The sequence below is a fragment of the Melanotaenia boesemani genome, chromosome 6 (genome assembly GCF_017639745.1).
Source record: "Melanotaenia boesemani isolate fMelBoe1 chromosome 6, fMelBoe1.pri, whole genome shotgun sequence".
Taxonomy (NCBI): Eukaryota; Metazoa; Chordata; class Actinopteri; order Atheriniformes; family Melanotaeniidae; genus Melanotaenia; species Melanotaenia boesemani.
In genome coordinates, this window is record NC_055687.1 from 32911978 (window position 1) to 32931850 (window position 19873).

At 41.3% G+C, this 19873-nt stretch overlaps 1 protein-coding gene across 1 annotated transcript in view; it reads left to right on the top strand.

Annotated features, from left to right (window-relative positions):
* Nucleotides 1–19873, top strand: part of LOC121642112 (vacuolar protein sorting-associated protein 13B-like) — a 334030-nt gene that overhangs the window by 233199 nt on the left and 80958 nt on the right. Inside the window, 3 exon segments of the mRNA XM_041988605.1 lie at nt 11282–11623; nt 11711–12125; nt 12336–12473. Of these exon segments, the coding sequence (XP_041844539.1) occupies nt 11282–11623; nt 11711–12125; nt 12336–12473 (895 nt within the window).

Here is a 19873-nt window from a genome sequence, read left to right on the forward strand (position 1 = left end):
AAGCCATGTAGTTACGTAGCTAGCTGGCTCATAGCAGAGAGGGTTCCTCCTCTGGAAACAGACAGAATACAGTCTGTAGTTTTTAATATTACTAGTCTGCTAAATATGTGTAGTTTTACATACCTGCCCAGAAGAGAGAAGCCACACTTTCATGTAAAGTCTGACAAATGCAGCTTTTACACAGCAGGCCGGATTTCCAGCCACGACAAACCGCTGTGAGAGGACGCAGACATGCTGGCCAGGAGCTGCTTTATGTTGTCAGACGGTTGTGTTTTACTAATGCATGTGGTTTTTGTATCATCGTTTGCTGATGAATCAGCACTTTTCATTTGATTGTCTTTTCATTAGAAAAGAAAATGTAATCCTCTTTATGTACTGTGCAGCAGTTTTAGGCACTTCTCATGTTCGCATCATGAGGTGTCTGATCAGTTCCATATTCATGCCGCAGCATAAGACAATCACTCCAAATATTCAGCCAGTCATAACAAAGTGTCCTCAGCAAAATGAAGAACAAGGAACCCCACTGGGACAGATGTTTTGGCCCCCACAGGCCCCGGATCTGAACATCAGGGAGTCAGTCTAGGATTACATGAGGAGGCACTAAACAGTGAGACTGTCTTAATCCACAGAAGAACTGTGGGAGGTTCTGCAGGAACAATTGTCCTGCCAAAAGCTTTAAAACAGTGCCTTACAACTATTTGTGGTATTTTAGAAAGCGCCTTCGCTTTTCTTTTAGGAAACGTGCAAAGTTGTATAATCAGTCAGCAGCTGGGGTAAACACCTCAGAATAAGATAACACATTAAAACCTTTGTTTTTAGTCCACATGCTCCTGAAAGTAAAATGTGAAAGCTCTGTGACCTACTCTGCCCTCTTGTGTAACAATTTAACTCTTGCATATGTAGGAATATTGGCTTAAAACGCAGTGGACAGCTCATCCAAGAGACGGTGTTGATGACGAGCTTGGCTCGGCGAGCGGTTGTGGACCTCATCCTCTATGTATGTTTAAAGTAAACCATTTCCAAGGCCACTCCTTTTAGTGATGAGTGTTTCATATTGTCTTGTAGCTGTTGAAGTGAAGTTTCTCTCTTGAACTCCTATCTCTCCAGGACAGTGACATGTCGGAGGATTTTTTCTGTGCTGCACTGGCCATCAGAAATGATGAGAGATCAGGGTTAAAATCCAAAGCAGGGAAAAGGAAAAGCTCAGACAGCTTCAAGCAGTGCCAGATGACAGAATATAAGGGAGTAATCCCTGCAGATGGGATATGACACAATGAGAAAGAAAGTGTCAGAGTTTGATGTTTGCTTTGATTCCTGGATCTGTCCAAAGTATTTGTCTGTAAATGTGGGAGCTGATTTTCCTGAGAGGTCACCTTTTTAACCAGTCAACCTGGTTATTAACCCTCTCTGAGGGCCAGATTCCTTTCACCCTGACCCCTTCCCATCCTGCTTAGCACTATTTTCATTCACCCTGTTGCTGCTGAGAGGAATAATAAATAGAACTCCCCATGCTGCCATCTCTTTTTCCATTTTGGCTGCCTTACATCTGTAAAGTAAGTGTCGTGGTCTCAGCTTATCTTAAACACATATTTTCATAGCCAATGTTCATCTCGCTGCCCTTCTTTTGTTATGAAACCATATCTTTTTTTTTCTACGTCTCACTGACCCTCCTGTGTGAATCAACTGCTAATTGACAGCCAGTCATAACAAGTCACCTTCCCTGTACAGCCCCCACATCCTACCCAGCCTTCTTTTCAAAGTATAACCGTGGCACATTCTCAAATTGGCCCCTTCGAAACTCAATCTATTTGAGATCAGTAGCAGCTGAATTTGCTGCCTCCTCAATCGGTTTTGGCAAAATTGGCGTGAAAACTTCAGATAAAATCACAAAGGCTGGAATTCTGTTAGAGCAGAGCAACAAACGTCGCCTTTGAGTAGAGGCAGGAGGCCCCCACAGTGAAACCTAGGATCAAGTGACGACTCAGGTGAGCAGGAGTCACTAGTGCCCTCGCTCTCTGGCTGAAAGGGAAACAAGGTCACAGACCCAGGGGAGTAGTAAAGCAGGGCACCCCAGGCCAACTAGTAGACACACGTATATAGGAGACTTTGTTTAGTGAAAAAGCTCAGAATTTGTGAAGAATTTCTGAAGAGGTGAAAAGAGGAAACAGATTTTTTTCTCTACACCTGTAAAAGCAGGATTCCACCTAGAATAACAGGTGAAGCAGAGTATTGAGTGACTTGAGTTCCTCTTCTTTCTAATCTCTCATCTTTCCATTTGGCTGATTGGAGAACTACTTTGTTCCTCTAAAAGTGCTCTCAAATGACCAAACATTTATCCTGAAACAAAATTCCATGCTTTTGAAAGATTTTTTATGGATACTGACACATTTTCTTTTATCTATATCTCTCTGTGGGATTGGCTAGCTGCAGCCTGAATTGGATTATACCATTTCAAAGTGTGCGTTTACTTTTAGAAATGTCTTTATGTTGTTTCGATATTTAAAGAACCTTGCTTTACTCTTCATATAACAAAGCTGCTATCAATCAATGTATGTATAAAATGAAAGATATCTTTGTATTCAAGGCTCGACTGAAACCTGCTGGAGTTGTATAAACCCAGTCGACACAGTGATAGAAATGTCTATCTTAGTTCTGTAAAAGCACTCGAGAACCTGCCCAAAAACCTAGTTCAGATGTTTTGGATAATCAAGAGGTTGATTTGATTTTAGGCTTCACCTGTTTGAGGTTGTCTGTCTGAGATGGTCGAGTTTGCCGCTACTGTTCTATAGTGCCTGGATAGCACAGTTGGCAAAGCATCCGTCTCCAATGCAGGAGGTCAGAGTTCAATTCCTCCAGGGGATGAATATTAACACCTTCAAGTCGCTAACGCTACTGCCTAACCACTATATGTTGTTTTGGACAAAAGCATCTGCTAAATGACTGTAATGTAATGTCTGCATGTCAAAATTGGCCGTCACATACTCGCTTTAGCTATAATTAGTTCTTACTAAAGGTTGACTGCGGAAAAACACAAGATCAGCTGAGTGCTAATGATTTTTTGTTGTCATCTTATCCTCTTTCATCACATGTCTCTAGCCTTGTCCTCTGTGCACCCTTGATCAAGGCCCTCAGAGGTAACCTCAGTGAGGGAACAAGTTTGTTGCTTCATTCTTGTCTGAGATCTTAACATATAGCACATCATAGCCTTTGTCTCGCTCAGCCCTGGGAGAGCATCCAGGGAGAAATTAAAGAAAGATTACTTCAATCTTCCTTCTGATTTCAGTTCTGTAAATACACAGCAAGCCAGGATTGTTCTTGTGTTCACACCACTCTCTGAGTTTGCTATGCCATGTTCATTTTGTGTCTTTTGTGTGAACGACTGTTTTTTTCTAACTTTTTTTTAAACTATGTATTGGTGGTGTGTGTCTGCAGCATGTCTTTTCACTGTTTTGAGTGTGAATGGATGTGTGTATTAGCTCCCCAGGGTCTGGGCTGATAACAGCAGCAGTACATACAGTCTTCAGCCTGTGCTGTAGCCTCATCTCACCTCCAGCTGCCTTTTTTGTTTTTTTTCTGCTTGTTCACAAACTCAAAACTAAGGGAGGGAATACAGACCTCGCTGTCAGGCAGTACATACAGACATTTGAAGAAGACACTATGACCTAATGAAAGCTTATTAAGGACATCTGCTTAGCTCATGCAGAGGACTAGACAGTTTGAGTGCCTGTTTTTATTTGTTCAAAACATAATGCCAAAGCTAATTCATTTAGGTTTAAAAGCTTGGGTGAATGATAATGAGGGGCACAATCCTTTGCTGTTTCTTTGTGTGTGTTGTCACTGTAATCGGTCATGCATTGCTATACTTTACCCACAAAGTATGAGTGGTGCAAACACATGTGACATTCAACCACCTTTTAGAATTCAGTCGCTATCACGCTCACATCACTCGGGTTTTTTGGCATGTGTAAATACCGGAGCCTGTATGTTGGATTAGAAAATCATATCCACACAAATCTGAAAAATAAATAGGGATGGTGACAGCTAATGGAAGCCAGTTGTGCTACATTCCCATGGAAAAAGAGGACGAAGGAGAGGAAGACTGATGAGAACTCTGCTGCTGTGAGGGGGTGGGGGGTGGCAGCATCACAGCAATTAAGACAGACCCCGGTGCTTCTTTGATTCACTTTCACTAGCTGGTGTGTGTCTCCTAATCATAGTTTTCCCCACATCTGGCCTTCATCTTAATGTAATCAGTTTCCATATGAAATGTTAGAAGTCTGGCTGTAGTTGTAGGCTGTAGGAATGTAGTATGAAAGGAATGAAAGGAGTTAAATAGATGTTTTATATTACGTGTACAAAGTCTGTTTATCCATATATCAGATATTGACTCTGCTGAGTTCTCCATCTAGCTTTGAATTTTCACTGTTTTTGCTCTTCCTGTCCATTTCTCTCATATTTTGCTTATCATTAATGATGGAAGCATTTGGTGTTAAGACTGTTCGACAGCATCCGATTCCAGCCAAAGGATTATGTTGGATGAGCCGAGAAGGCCTGTGTCATTTCTGGATACTTGCATCATAATAGTCAGACCGCTTTCCATCACTGTTTGTTTTCACTAACAGTTGCAGTGTTGGTCTAGAAATTGTCTTCTGGCATTTTTCTAAACTCCTTTCAATACAACCTCATTGCATCCTGCTTATACAAACAGTCAGTGTTATTGTAGCGACGTGGCGTAATTCCTGCAAATCCTCACAGTCACCCCTAACCTAAGCACTGGATTTGATTGGGGATCTAAATCAGGGTTTTGGTTTAGATCTGTCGATCTGTTGAGGATGACTAAAGCAATAAGTCTCCTGTCGAGTTTTAAGGGAGGTGGCTGTCAAACCTTTTAAATCATTCTTGATTGCCTGGGATATTTAGCGGGGCATAGTGGGTTTGGCAAGTATTTGCAAGAGCCTGGATTCTCACAAGGAAGGCCTCAGTCTTAAAGTCAAAGTATGGAGCACCCGACTGCAGCCTGCTGAACGTCAGCACTCTGGAAACGGCTTTGTTCTGCTGCGCAGTGGCAATCTGCATTCTATTTGTGGCAAAATATTTGTAAGCAAGCTAATGTTGTGCACAGGCATGGGACAAAGCTGGTTTTGAAGTTGAGTCAATTATAAAACGGAGGCTTTGGCCGCCACATCTCCTAAAGCCAGGTTTTTGTTGAGCAGCATACTGTAGTTCCCCAGATGGACTTCATTAGCTCACTCTTTTCACAATTTTTCTTTTCATTCTCCAGCCTTTATCATTTTGCATCTTTGTTTTTAAGCCAGGACTTTTCCAAACCATAAAGCAGCTGAAAACTAAAGACCGTCTTCTCTGCCTTCATGTTTTAAAGTTTGTTCATCTTCCCTTTTGTTTTCCTTTTATTTTTCTCAGTCAGGTTTTTACAGGCTTCTCTCATGGTCTTCTCTTTAGACCAGCCATCTCTTCACTTCTTCTTCAGCTGGTCTTTCCGGATGGGAAGCGTTCCAGCTTTACGTAGTGCTGTTGGAATGTTGACATGTATGAATAATTACTGTCACCTCAAAGTTTGCCCACCTCACATGTAACGTGGCATTAGAGGAAGAAGAAAAAGGATATAGTTGTTTATGTGGCCTTTCTATGTCTGGTGTCAGAGATAGTCAGACGATGGGACAAAGAGGCGATCCTTGAAATGAGATTTTCTCTCATGTGCTTCTGTTAAATACTGGAGGAGAAAACCCAGACTTCAGCGCTATTGGGTGGAGGGAACTTGTTCCAACGACCCCACTTGGCGCCATGAGCTTTAGAGCACAGCGTTAAAAGTACAGTCGACTGTCACACTGAAGCACTCTGCTTTTATTTGCAGGCTCTGGGGTCATGACCTTCCATTGCATCTTTGTTGTGGTTCAGTTGAAGTACATAGCAGGTTGCCTTTGTTGTTAAAACAAAGTTCAGCGTATTAACCGACTGCCTTTGATGCCCCTCTTTATTTTGTGACTGTTGTTAAGGCATACAAAGCAGTGACTTCATATTATAAATGTCTTCCCCCCTCTGTTTTCCACAAGAAAACGAGAGAAAGAATTACAGTCTTTATGGCATTTTGTTAAGTATTGTTATTATTTTTGATTAAGATGAGGTATTGCTTCATTGCGGCTTTCTTCTATTAACACAAAAGCACACAGGCCTGCTATCAGCTTTATGGTTCTGGTAAACAAAAGTGGAGAACACAGCAGGGGCCTAACCTGTAAACTTTGATGTAGTCAAGATACAGACGTTCATTTCCATGCAGGCGCCCTGCAAGTAAGTAGCTCAGCTGAATAGTAACGTCAAAAAGATTTAGTAATGACTTCCTATTCTTTCAATGGCAATTCTACTGTAGTTGCAGTGCAAGAGGGCATGGGAAATCTCTGCTCAACAGTTTCAACAAGGCATTCATAGCTCAGTAGCTCGGTTTTTTAATCAAACATCACCTGGCTGCTATGGCTACTGAAACTGCGTGCCACTGGTTGCATTCAGGTTAAAACAGAGAATTTTGGGGGGTTTTGGCTTTTAATCCCTACACAACATTTAAATAACTATTCATAAGTTCCCAACCTTAAAACTCTGTGCTTCTGTTTTGATGGCAAAAGTGCGTTAATTATGTACATATCTGGAGCCGCCATTGCCCTTCATTATCCCAAGGCTGAGAAACTGCATTTCACAACTTTTTTTTTCCCCCAGCTCAGGGCATCACCTGACAGCTGCGCTTTGCTTCATGGATATCAACGCTGTGGCTGTTTTGAATACGTACTGGGCTGATTAATCAAAAAAACACAAGAGAATATTATTGGAGAAAGAAATAAAAAGGAAGAAAGAGGGGGACAGAGCAAGAGAGAAGGCAAAAGTCAACTTCAGACTAACTTTTACTGGTTGGAGAGCTCAGAGAAGAGACAGGATGCAGGATGGATGCTGAAGGTGCTTTTTTTAGGGGGCGTCACAGTGTGAAAACCTGCCAAATTTTAGTAGTGTTGCTTCTAAGTTAATGAAAAAAATTAAATATCCTCCTTTTGGGGGTAAAAAACAAAAACCAAGTGTCCTTTCATATTCAACCACAGAATTTAAAGGTTTTCTTCTGTTATTGTAATCATGTCAAATTGGTGACTTCTTTCTCTCAACACGAACACCACCGACTAACATCCCTCCCAGTCTTTGAATTCACCATATTCTCACATAGTTCATTTCTATACATTTGCCTTAAATAACTTAGCTGAATTCAGACTGTGAGAATATGTGAATATTAAATGTACCACTTGGAAAGAAGCAGTTGTCACCTTTGTTACTCAGTCTGTACTTATTTTATTCTTTCCTGTCGACTACCATGGACTTCCCTACCATCTTGAAACATCCAGATTTTCATATTCCCTGATCTCTGAACCCAAATTGCAACCTACTTTTCATTCATCTGGAAACAATCAAGCACATATGCAGTATTCAGATGTGAAAGTTATGTTGTCATATTGGACTAGCCAGCAAGCGCTGTAAACGGGTGGCATTTGGATGATGTGACATTTGCTTCCGAGTATTAGCCTTCCTCTAGTCTAGCTGTTATAAGTTACATTGACAGAAATGGGGTCAGAAGTCGTACAGATGCACTCTGATATGATTGGCACTTGGGAGACTCATGGTTTCACACTTTGGGAATTATCCCCCATTTTCCAGAATGTTCTGCCTTGAGACTCAGAGGGAATGACCTCATGATTGGCTTGGGGGGTGAGGGTGTATATGTGTAGTCACACATTCATGATCATGTTCAGCTAAGTCCAGAGAAAGATTGCATTGGGATCTGGAAACAGTGCTTCAGTGCAGCTATTATATAATACAATAGAAAGTAATGGTTGGAAATGGGGATTTCAGCTGGGACCAGGCCTGTAGCTAAAGCCCATGTTTGTACTCTAAATTTATTGCTCTCTGTCAGTGAGTAAATTGGCCTTAGGTTAATGCTTATAGGATACAGAGCTACATTATATGTTTTCATAAATACCTGTTCTTTTTCATAGAGTATGTACAATGAAATGTAACGAAGCCCAGAAACACAAGGAGGATGCTTGTTAAGTAATTGAGATCAAATTCTATCACAGCAACTGATATAATATGTGTTTGTGTACATGTCTGTGACTATATTAATTGCATATGTGCAGTCAAACTGGATGAATATTGTGCACTGTGGAATTTTCTCATTGTCTCGTTTCCTGTATGCCTCCAATTTGTGTTCCTCATCATCTCTTATTCCACTTGTAAGCACAGCTAAATTTAGACCAAGAATTTGCTTAGGGGGGCACTCTCTTAGTAGTGGTGGTTAAGAGAAGACGGGGTATTTGCTGTAATTGTAAATGCATGTGTTGGGTCTGAGCTTGGGAAGAGGCATGGAGAGACGTAGAGATTGTCTGGCAGTGTCTGCTGGCTCCTGCTCCCTCAGCTGCTGCTATGTAGCTTATTTGTCCCTTCCAATGTTGGTCTGGACATTTTGTCTTTGCAGAATACCTTCTCAAATACATCCTCCTTACCTTAGTACATGTTTCACTCACCTAACACAACACATATGGAGACAGGTTCAGGCCCTTTGCTGCTCACTGTTCCCTCCCTGTTGCTTGGAAAATCTTACATTTTTCGAGAAAAGAAGTGCACACATCCTGTCCTCATTATGGCAGGGAGAGGAGATGGATCTGGCATGGTCGATTGTATGGAAGCCCCACACATGAGCGTGGTTGAGCAGAGCAGGCATACAGGCAGGCATGCTGCTGCGTTTTATATGGCTCTTGTTCTTAGCCTTTGATGACACTGTTTTGAATAGGAAGTATCTAATAAGTCAAGTATTCTGTCTAATGTGCTGCCAGTGGGTTTAGTATTTGCCTGGAGGTCTTGAAACACTATCTCCACCACAGCAATAATATACATTTAAAATTCTCATTGAGCCGAAGGGAGGGAGTGATGTAGAGAAAGAGAAGGGGCAGCTGAGAGTATATGCTCTAATAGTAACCATATGTAGGATGGAGTAGATGAGGGTGGGATGGAAAGGGACACACCTTTGTTCTGTATCCTGTAATTTGCAATTCATCAAAATCACGATTCAAAGGCCGCAGTAGCTAATTGAAACTGACGCAGCATCTATTAACATGAGTGAGAAACCATGAAGATAGGCCTCAAAAATTATGTAACAGTGTTGATAATGATGATTAATAGGCACAAGTTGGTCATGCTATACCTGACAAGCCAGCAGTTATCGGAGAAATATTTAATGATGCTGAGGTTATGTAAACCGGAACATCCTTACATGTTTACATATACCCTCTTTACATACTTTTTTTTTCTTTCTGTCAGTCTCAGCCCTGCTGCAGCAGAGAAAATGGAAGTGCTTTTGTGTGTTCTGGTTTAAAATAATATTTCCTCAGCGTCTACTGTGTATTTCCATAAATTTAGTAAGCTTTTTTTTCTTTCCAACCCCACACTGTGAGAAGTATTTTAAACATGCTCAGTCATTTATCTTCTGATAGGTAGCATTTAGTTTTATATGTTTTTTCTCATTCATGTCATGTTTATCCCTTCAGAGTCGCTGGCGGCTTCTTTATAGCCTTGAAGATGGCATGCTTGGTAGCAGAATAAAGATGCTTGTTTTCTTTGTTGCTTGAAATCCAGAAACCTCCTCGCACTGATTTATATTATCTGTCACTGAATTCTTTTTATTGCAACAACAACTCGAGCCCTTCCGACATCCGTTAGTGAGAAACAAGGAAAAAAAATCTCAGCTGCATTAAACACAATACCACAGTCACTGCACAAAACAATTTAATTTACAGGGGCGAGGCTTTTTTTTTTTCTTGTAAGAAATTTCTAATATTGAAAGAAGTGCAAAATGATTTTTAACCACAAAAAAGACCCAGAGCATGCCTTTAATGTCTCTGTGGCTCATACCCTGCTCTGCTTCTTTTATCAGTCTGTCTAGGGATGTTTGGTTTGCATTTAGAGCCACACAAGAAACAAATTTACTAATTTTCCACTCTTCTGGTAGTTTATATGCAGTTTATCCTAAGGAGGTCACTGGAGGTGGAAGCCTGTTCTGACGAATATTGACTGCGACAGGTCTCCACTCCATCTTAACACAGTGAGAGAAACTCTGTCAACGTAGAATCACCAGTTAATCAAACATCTATGACTTTGGACTGAGATGCAGCCCTTTACATTCAAAGAAAACCCAAACAGTGTTGGCAAGATGTGATGTTCTTAAAGGTGTTGCATGCAGTTAGTTATGTTTGTTTGCATCAAGGTCTAATAGGCTGTAATTCCAGATCTCCATATATATACAAGTGACAAAAGTCTTGTTGTACTCTTGTACTTTTGACTCATTAAAGTAAACACATTTAGCAGATACCAGCTGAAGACACTTGTAGTATTCTTTCTACAATAGGGGAAAAATGGTCCTGCGAGCCACATGTCACATAAGCTGTTGACTGTCAGAAACTCATCCTCTCATTCAGTTTCCTCCAGGTTCTGAGAGCCTTTTGATGGTGAATGACACTTTACTCATGGACACTAAGACTTTCTTTGAAGTTTCTAAGAAAGAGACCTAAACTTGTGTAATGGTGATCTGTCTCTCTTCTATTGTTAATTGATTTTTTTTTTTTTTTTTTGCCATTTTTAGAACACTACTTTTCTGCACTACTATTCTAATAATGCTCCCAAGAGTGTGTTACCACAGTGTGTTCCAGCACTGCTTTTATGCAGCAGAAGGATAATTAAGAAAAGTTGGGACACTTGTAGGAATTGGAAATTAACTTCCATTAGAGCAAAACAGATTTGAGTTGTTTTGCAGTTTTGAACCCGTTTCTGGTTTCCTAAAAAGGGCTTTTTTTGTATAATTTTAAATTGTATAATATTGTTCAGTATTGGGGAACATTACTTTTAAACTTCTGGCAGTTCACTACTTATTTATGTACCCATCCAAGCTATTTATTCAACTTGTACTGCTTGAATTTCCATTGAAAAAAAATTTGCGTAAATAAAAACGGATATTATTGACTAACTTGGTCTTAATTTACCATTTCACAAATAATTTCTTTTGAGAATGTTCTTATGTATGTCGGTGTTGTATTTAAAACTTAAAAAGCAACAGGTTTGTATTAACTAAATTTACCTCCTCTTAACTATTTTCAATACTTAAAAAAGACAAAACACATTCTTCTAGAGACAAGGAATCCATCTTTGTCAGTGTGGCTCATCCGTGTCATGTGTCTGTGCACAGGTGCGTCGACAGGAGCAAAAGCGTAGCCGTCAGGAACCTGCAGCAGGTGCAGAATCGTCCTCGCGCCACAGTGGGACAGGACAGGACAGCGGCTTTGGCAGCGACAGCGCTCGCATTCGCATCGTCCAAATCGAGCAGCAGAGCGGGGCGAGCCACCACTGCATCGCTAGGCCCTCACGCAAGTCTACCATCACCAAGAACCTCAGCTTCATCCCTTTTGACATCTTTCTCACTGCTAGCAAACTCTCTGTCATGACCTATGCTTGCTCTAGTTCCCCAAAGACCCTCCCCACATTTTCTGATACACCTAGTACACCAGAGAAGAACAAACCTGGGGACAAGGTAAAGTCAAAGCCAGAGAAGATGTCGCTTTTAAGCTTGACTTTATGGTTGGGGCAGTATTAAATTATCTCACTGTATCCAATTTAGGTGGGAAAAAGTGTCCTCGATCATCCTGAGATCACATCTGAGTCTCCTCCAGCCTCAACCTCCCCAACTCCAGATCCCACGCCAGCTGCCCAAGGTTCACTTGCTGGCCTTACTGCTGAGGACATCCTCAACAGCAACACCTCCCAACCAGCTTCTCCACTACTGAGAGGAAGCCTTCTCTCCCTTGAGGGTCTTCCCACTCCCACCCGATCCTCAGCTCGCCAAGCGCTGGGTGTTACCATAGTGAGGCAGCCAGGAAGACGAGGCACAGGGGACCAGGTGTTGGAACCGCTCCTGTACCTCCAAGTTATGCAGCCCTCTGTTCTGCTGAGCTGCCACCACCGCAAGCAGAGAATGGAGCTGTCTGTATTTGACTTGTCCTTAAGAGGAATAGCTTCAGACTACAAGTGCCTAGGTGAGAGAAACTTTGTCTGAGGACCCTGTTAGCATGAAGGATGGGTGGAGGTCTTAAAAATAAATAGTTTGTAAATACAACTTTTCTACTAAACCTCATAACCTTAAAGAAAAACTGGTTTTCATATAGGTCTAAAAAACCATTTGCCCATCCTGTTAATTTAATCTCAGTGCCCATTTTTCATTCTTTATCTCCATCTGCCTCTTCCAGACCCAGGAAAAACACTACCAGAATTCCTTGACTACAACATGTTTTGGCTGCAGACAGTAGCAGGAGAGGTGGACAGTAAAACAGGTATCCCTCCTCCTCTGCTTTGCCTCCAGATCAAAGACTTCCTCAATGGACCAGGTGAGAATTATGCACATTTACACACACACCTCTGTACACTCATAGCAATATGCTGCATCACCTTCATATTTAATTTGAAGGAGTGTAATGATACGCCAAAATCACGGGTCGGTGCGTAGTTTGGTTTAAGGTCACAGTTCAGTTCTTTTTCAGTACAGTAAGGAAACAAATGCAAAACATAAAACTGTTTAACTTTGGTGTAAACAGGAACATGTTTAATGACATTTAAAATAAAATCAAAATCAAGAAAACTGCAGTAAATTCTCCAAAAAAGTTTCTCAAAAAACAAAAGAAAATAACATAAACAGAGAGATGTGTCAGTTCTGAACCAAGCTTTCCATACCAAAAACTCCAAATACAGATACATGTACCATTACACCCCTATTCATTACACTGAAGGGAAAATGTTTATTACTGAAACGGGAGAACACACACAGAATCTCTTCAAAGCCCCGACAGGTGATCTAAATAACATTTAATTAAATTAGTCAATTGGTGCTGACATTGGCAAAAAAACAAATATTGGAATTGAGCAATAAGACCTGCAGTGTGAACGTAGTCTGACTCTCAGCAACATCACAGCCCCTTGTCTCCATTAACATGAACTAGCAACAAACGTTACTCGTTGTATCATGTTAAGCTGGACGGCAACATGAATACGAAAAATTTTGTGCCAGATTGACAACTTTTTACTAAAATTTACCATGCTGTTGTTGTCAGGAATAAAATCCACTGTTTCCTCTGCCGTATATCAACGGTGTTCCACCTGATACCCACACCGCCATCAGCCAACAGACGGTGTTAACCACGGCCCCCCTCAATGTCAGACACACTTCAGGTGTTTGTCCGGATTTGTTTATAGCCTGGGTTCGAGGCAAATGGGTCTTGTTGCAGCTGGTGACAGTGTCCGAGCACCTGTCCGTCATCGTCCCATTCCTCTTCATAGTCATTAGAGGGGACCTGCTGGTGATCCTCATTGTTTGCTACAATGTTGGAGGTAGCGGGATTGTCCGTTTCCGTCATAATTTGTTGTCATTTATACTCACATGAGAAACTTCTCCATTTTTTAGCTTGGGTCTTCATAACCCTCAGTTGAGGTCCAAGCACTGTTCCAATTTAAAGTACGCATCCAGACAAGTGCGCTCCAAATTCCCATATGTGCACTTGTCCCGCCCATTTCATCAAGGATCTATCAGAAGTGGCTTGTGTGGACTTCGGGCAGCCTACTAACAGAAAGATGGCAGAGGAGAAAGCTCATAACTTTTAAGTTCTGTTTTTAAAGTATTACTTTTTTCATTTCAGACAATGTGGTCTTTAATCATTTTTGGGCCTTGTCGGTTTCACCGCTTCATCCTCAGCTTCGAGGTAGAACATACCAGAAGCAGTTGTGAGCGCTGCTCGGTCCCATTTTAAGACTTTTTTTTTTTATCTTTTGTATATATTTTTTTTTTTTTTGTGCACATGTAAGTTTTTCTGTGGCAACGGCCTTCCATCCTCCGAAGTTTGTACTTCCAAGTCAAACCTGTCAAGTCCATACTAGCAAGTGTACGAGTATGTTTTAAGTATACTTGGTATTGAGAAACAAACGTTTGTTAGGTAATACATCCACCAGAGGGCAACGCAGAGTTTACATCCGAGTTCCGACGTCAGTTTTAGACAATAACATGCATGGCAACGGTGGAGATCATGATAATGTTAATTTTTGGAAAGAGACATAAACAGAGGCAGTGGTCTGTGAGGACATGGAAAACTTTGCAGCTTCTTCTTCTTCTTCATCTTTGTTTCTTTCACGAGTCGCATGTCAGCTTTACTGCTCAACACTGCTCCCAACACTGGTACTTCTCCGTTTGCTCTGTCAAGGTCCGTATTTGCAAGGCCCAAATTATGCACATAAAAAATGCAGAAGATGGACAAAATGCTCCATCTGACGTGGGAGTAGACCTTAAATGGGCCTTTAGAGAATAAGAGAGAAGTGTAGAGAGGATTTTTTCTTACCTAAGATGAGAAAACAGTGTGGAAATAGCATTTAAGATCAGATTTGTTCTTAAAAATTGTTGGTTAATGAGGCCCAGAATGCCTTACCCTAACCCCACCAAAACTGCTCAAGAACAGTATAATGAACATCACAAAAAGCTCAAAAATACTGATTTGGCTTCCAAACTTCCAAGGTAGGACTCCTTATCCACAGAGAAACACCTGTATCCACAAATGTTAGCATCAGACATCACAACACCAAAGTTCCACATCCATGCCCACTGGGGTCCAGGGCGGTTTTTCATGGCATATGGAACACCTACATTAAATCGAGTTTTTGGTTTTAGTCTCGTCTGATCGTTTAGTTACCTGGGAAGACAGAACAGTCCTATAGTTTTCTGTGTGGGCTCATGTTGAGCTATTAAAATTACATTGTGGATGTTTGCTCCAGGTAGCCCCTGATATCGCTCACTTTGAAACAGACCACATGCTACTTGCTCCTGTGTGCCAAATGTGCACACATTTGTGTGTAGAGTCAGGTTTCTGTAAATTTTCTTTCCACAGGGTTTGGTTCACTATTTTTAGCCTGATATGATATCCAAATGAGCAGATTTAATCTGAGGCTGTTGACCTAAGGGTGTGTTTGACATCCTGCCCAAATACAACTGTAATGAATAAAAGTGTGAGTGGGCTTTTGAGTCTTAGTGTGCTCAAACTTTTAATCCCTGTGAGGGTTTCACAGAGAGTGTGTGTAGGCGCAGGTCATCCTTCAGCTTCCTGAACACAGGCCAGATGTTGCAGATTCATGCACACTGACATGTAACTACAGACATGCTTTGACATATTGGCTGTCTCTCTTCCACATGCAAACAGTCATGAACACATACTGTGCATGTACACAAGAAGGAGCTTCAGGATGAGCGTTAGGTGTTATTGATGAAGGTTTAGCACAACGTATATAGTGTAGCTCTCCTGTCCCCTCATTCATCCGCCCCCTGTCAGCTTCTCATTCCACCTGGACTCACACAACACGGCTCTCTGTAAAATGTTAGAAATCTAAATTACACAAAAAATTTAACCATGGCTCTGCTTGATAAATATGACTAGTTTCAATTTATATGGAAAAGACAGGTTTTAGCAGCAGTTAGAAAAGCTGTGTGTCTACCATCTCTTGTCTCCAGGTGGAAAGAAGCAACACAGAGCTCTATAAAATCCTGCATAGTGTTGATTTTTCAGTTAAATATGGATTATTTGTTGGTTGTGTAAGTATGAACAGGGTTACTGTCACAGTGTTATTTAAAATGAATAACACTATTCTGTAGTTATATCTGATTCTTTAGTCAAGTTGAAGTGTAGACAACAGTCAGGTGTTTCCCTTGAACTATTAAACTGTCTCAGATGGATAATTTCTGTAATAATCAGTCAAAGTCATCCTCTTCACATACACACACATACTAACAGCAACCTCCAACTGACTCAGACAGGATCCAGGCTCAGCATGGGGTTGCCCCAGGTCAGGCGCTGCTGGAAAAATCTAGAATTGACCACACATGCTACTGGTTCTCCTTCATCCCCTCAATCACTTTGTCTCACACACACATATGCACATTTGGACTGTTTGTTGGTTAGTGAGATGGCTCTCTGGAGGAGATAACTGCCCTCGTCAGGGACGGAGTAACAAAGAAAGAACTACACAGAGCCGTGGGATTCATTAACATTGGTGATTTGTGTGGAATTGATTCCCATTGTTTAGACAGGGTGGAGGCAAACTGGAATCATTTTAAGTGAAGTGAAGAATTAGGATTCAATGACAAGAAGCTCTGGAAAATGTCCTGTTAAATTGACCTAATTTGAATATTTAAATAAATGAGAGTGGAAAAAATACTGGAAGGCGGGGTTAAAAAGAAAAATGTATTCAGCATTTTATTCATCTGTCCTTGTCTTTATAAATGTCTGTGTGTGTTGCAATGTGCATTTATCATGTTTGCCGGCTGTGCTTTGATTCGGCAATGCTTCACATTTGATTTATTTCAACCAGGCACAAACAGAGAGCAGACCACCATGAGGCCATGTCTCGCTGTGTGTTTACAGCAATATGCTCACAATTTCAGAAGCATTTATTCTGCAAGACCAATCAAAGCTGCTTCCCAAAGGATGCTGAGTGGGAAACACTTGTAACATGTGTATTGTATGCTGGATGATGTTTCACCATTGACCCTCACTCAGCAGTTGCTCATCACATACACTCCCACACTCTCATCAACATAACTCATGCAAATGGATGCAAGAATCCATGTTTTTAAGACCAAAGACAGTTTAAGACTTGACATGTAAAAATATTCATAAGAAGACTTTACACGGTTTAAAAAATGCTTATTTATTTATTTATTTATTTATTTATTTTTTGTCTTCCAACATAAGAAGGATTTAGTGTGTGATCAGCTAACATACAAACATTTTTCTCTCCTTCCTTTTGTCATCTTTCCTGCTCAGTTCCTGCCATTGAATGTGTCAGTGAGGGAGTCCAAAGATGTAACTGCTACCACTTAGAGACAAAAGATCAGCCTTCTCTCTGTAGAGAAGCAGCAGGTGATAGATTAGCTAGAACAAATTGGAACCATTTCTCTCCCATGTCCCTGGTTCCTGTCAAGCAATGAGTTCGGAGAAATGTTGTCAGTTACTGTATACAAGCTTGTGCCCCTCCGAACCAACCAGAACCTCTCTAATTTGAGTCAGATGGCATCTGAGCTATGTGTCATTGGCCTTATGGGGAATGAGAGGGTTTTGTTAACCATGGGATTTAACAGATACCTCTGAAAATGTTGTTGGCCCTTTCAAACACAGACATACACCCATGCCCTTCACATATGGGCCTGTGTAATTGGACACATTGCCACCTGTGTCTGACACAGGTTTTCTGCTGTCAAGTGTCAAGCGTGAAAGTCAGCTAGAGAAATCAAAGGTGGGGTGAAAATGAAAACGGTGTTTGTGGTGGGTACACGCATGCACTTATATATCAAACAGCAGGTTCAGAGTGAGGACGGCGTCATGCATGACCCGCCAAAAAGGCACAGTAACCTGGGTAATAAGCATGTTTGATCCCCCCCACCACTTTGCTGAGGTATACACACATGTGTGTATGTGCCTCTGTCAGATCCAGATCTTCCACTTTCTCCAGTGCTAATAGAGGCTGACACCTGAGAAGGGCCAGTCTGATTCCCTGCAGCCTGTTCACATTAGGGCCTGTTCGCTAAAGGTATGTGAACACCAGCACCATTCCTACCTATATGATGCTTGTTCTTCCACTAAGTCTCTAGCTTAAAATAGTCATCCGTGTTAGGGCTTAAGTCAAAGTGTTCATAATGAGAGTCCCTGTGCTGTTAAAGTCCTCCCCCTGCATAGTGATCAAAGTGCCACCACATTTCTTTCAATAAGATTTCTTTCCTATTCGAAACTTCCTATCTGGCCTTCTGACCTTATTAAACCATAACAGGAGCATTTGAAACATTGGTATATGTATGTATATATATATATATGTACTGAATACTACTAAATATGGAATCCTATACAAGTTTAGGGAAACTTTTCTCCTTTAAAAAATATTCTTTGGTCAAGAAAAGTGTTGAAATGTTGAAAGTTTTTTATCAACTTGGATCAGATGCACAGCTCACTTCAGCCAGGTGAAATTCAGATGAGTTAAACAGGTAATAAATCACTAAGCATCACTCTGGAGCTGGTTGGATCAGGGGTTGGTATGAGGTTTATGAAATGGGGGCAGAAAGGAACATGAAGAGGGAGAACACAGTATAATCAGGAGCAGGTCTGCATGTGCTGGGAGGCAGGCCAGGCTCAGGCCCCGGCACTGACCCTAACTGACCATGGGAGACATCTTTATGTGATTATAGGGGGAGGGGTTGATTAGGTTGTAGGCTGAGGAAAATTATATATATATATATATATATATATATATATATATGTGTGTGTGTGTGTGTGTGTAAAAGATAAGACAGGAAGAAAAAAGCAGCTCATACATGGGCCACATGAAAGACAGGGAGTGAGAGGGTGAAAGAATATGGCAGGGGAATAGAGGAACCATAACAGCTGCACATGGGCTATTTATTCTACCACTGGAAAGTTTCCTGGTGATAAGTCAAGTGGAAATGATAAGCTACATTGCACAGCAAATTCCACCTATCATTCGTCCAGTTCCTCTCTAGCCATCCTTGCATTTGACCGTGTGCATTACTTCCACTGGATTAAATGAGACAGAATCCTGTATACGGCCTCAAAGTGTGTATGTGAGAGCCTGTATTCGCTGCCATTATTGGCAGTGCCCCCATCATGCCTCCAGTGCACTCACCTGGGCAGGAGGCAGACAGAAGGCCTAAACCCTTAAAAAACCTCCAAACACTGGGGCCTTGATGAGTCCATGAAAAACAGCTGCGCTTGTTTTCGGCTGCTCCCCTCTCCCATCATCATGACCAAGTGGAAAAATGGGATAATGGAAGTGGTGTAAAACGGCATTGAGTTAATTCATGTGTCTCTGTAAATTCCAGTCAAGTGTTTGAAGGCAGCAGTGCACCAGAGAATGAGAGAGAGATGGGGAGCTGGAGAGAGCAGTCTCTGATTTATGTAGCTGGCATAAAAAAAGATATTCTCTTTTTTTCTCTTCTCTATTCCGCAGTGTCACGTTAGGATGTTACAGTGAGACAGCCAGTAACTCTGTAAACGTGTATATGTGTTCATATGGAGGAACAGACTGAGAGTGGACCCAGCTTTGCATGCCAGTTCATTGCATGCAAACTTAGTGATTAGAGAAAGAGAGAAGAGCTCGAAGTTTGATTTACAAGACACAGTAACATGTAGTTTCCCATGGGTAGATAGCTTAAGATCTGCTTGCAGAGACACTGATGAAGCCTGCCGTGTCTTAAAACCCCCAGATGGACTGTGACCAGTTTATAGTGGGTTTCCAAATTTCAAGGGCAGGTTTTAAAGAGCAAGGCCCCCAGCCAACAGTGAATTTATTCAATTTGTGTCCTCGGTTTGACACAGTTTAAAAGGCCCTACTTTAGCATTGAGGAGAGCTTTGTGAACAGCTTGTCACTAGATGGTGATTCATTCATTCAAACTTTACTATGGAGTCAAGGTCCAGTCATGAAAATCTGTATAAAATATTAATTTCCTATTCCCAAATATAAACAGAACACACACAGAACACAAAAGATCCGGCAAGCATGTGTACCATTGAGACAACAGGTTTTTATTACCTTTCCAAAAGCTTTGCTCTTTCTACTTCCTGTTGGGATTTCTTTAACACTCAGCACTTCATAAATAAAGTCAGGATGAGCATGAGAGGCCCTCCTCTCTTTAAAGACTGTCTGTTCAGAAGCAGTTCATAGACAGGGTTGTTTATGAGGCAGAACTGT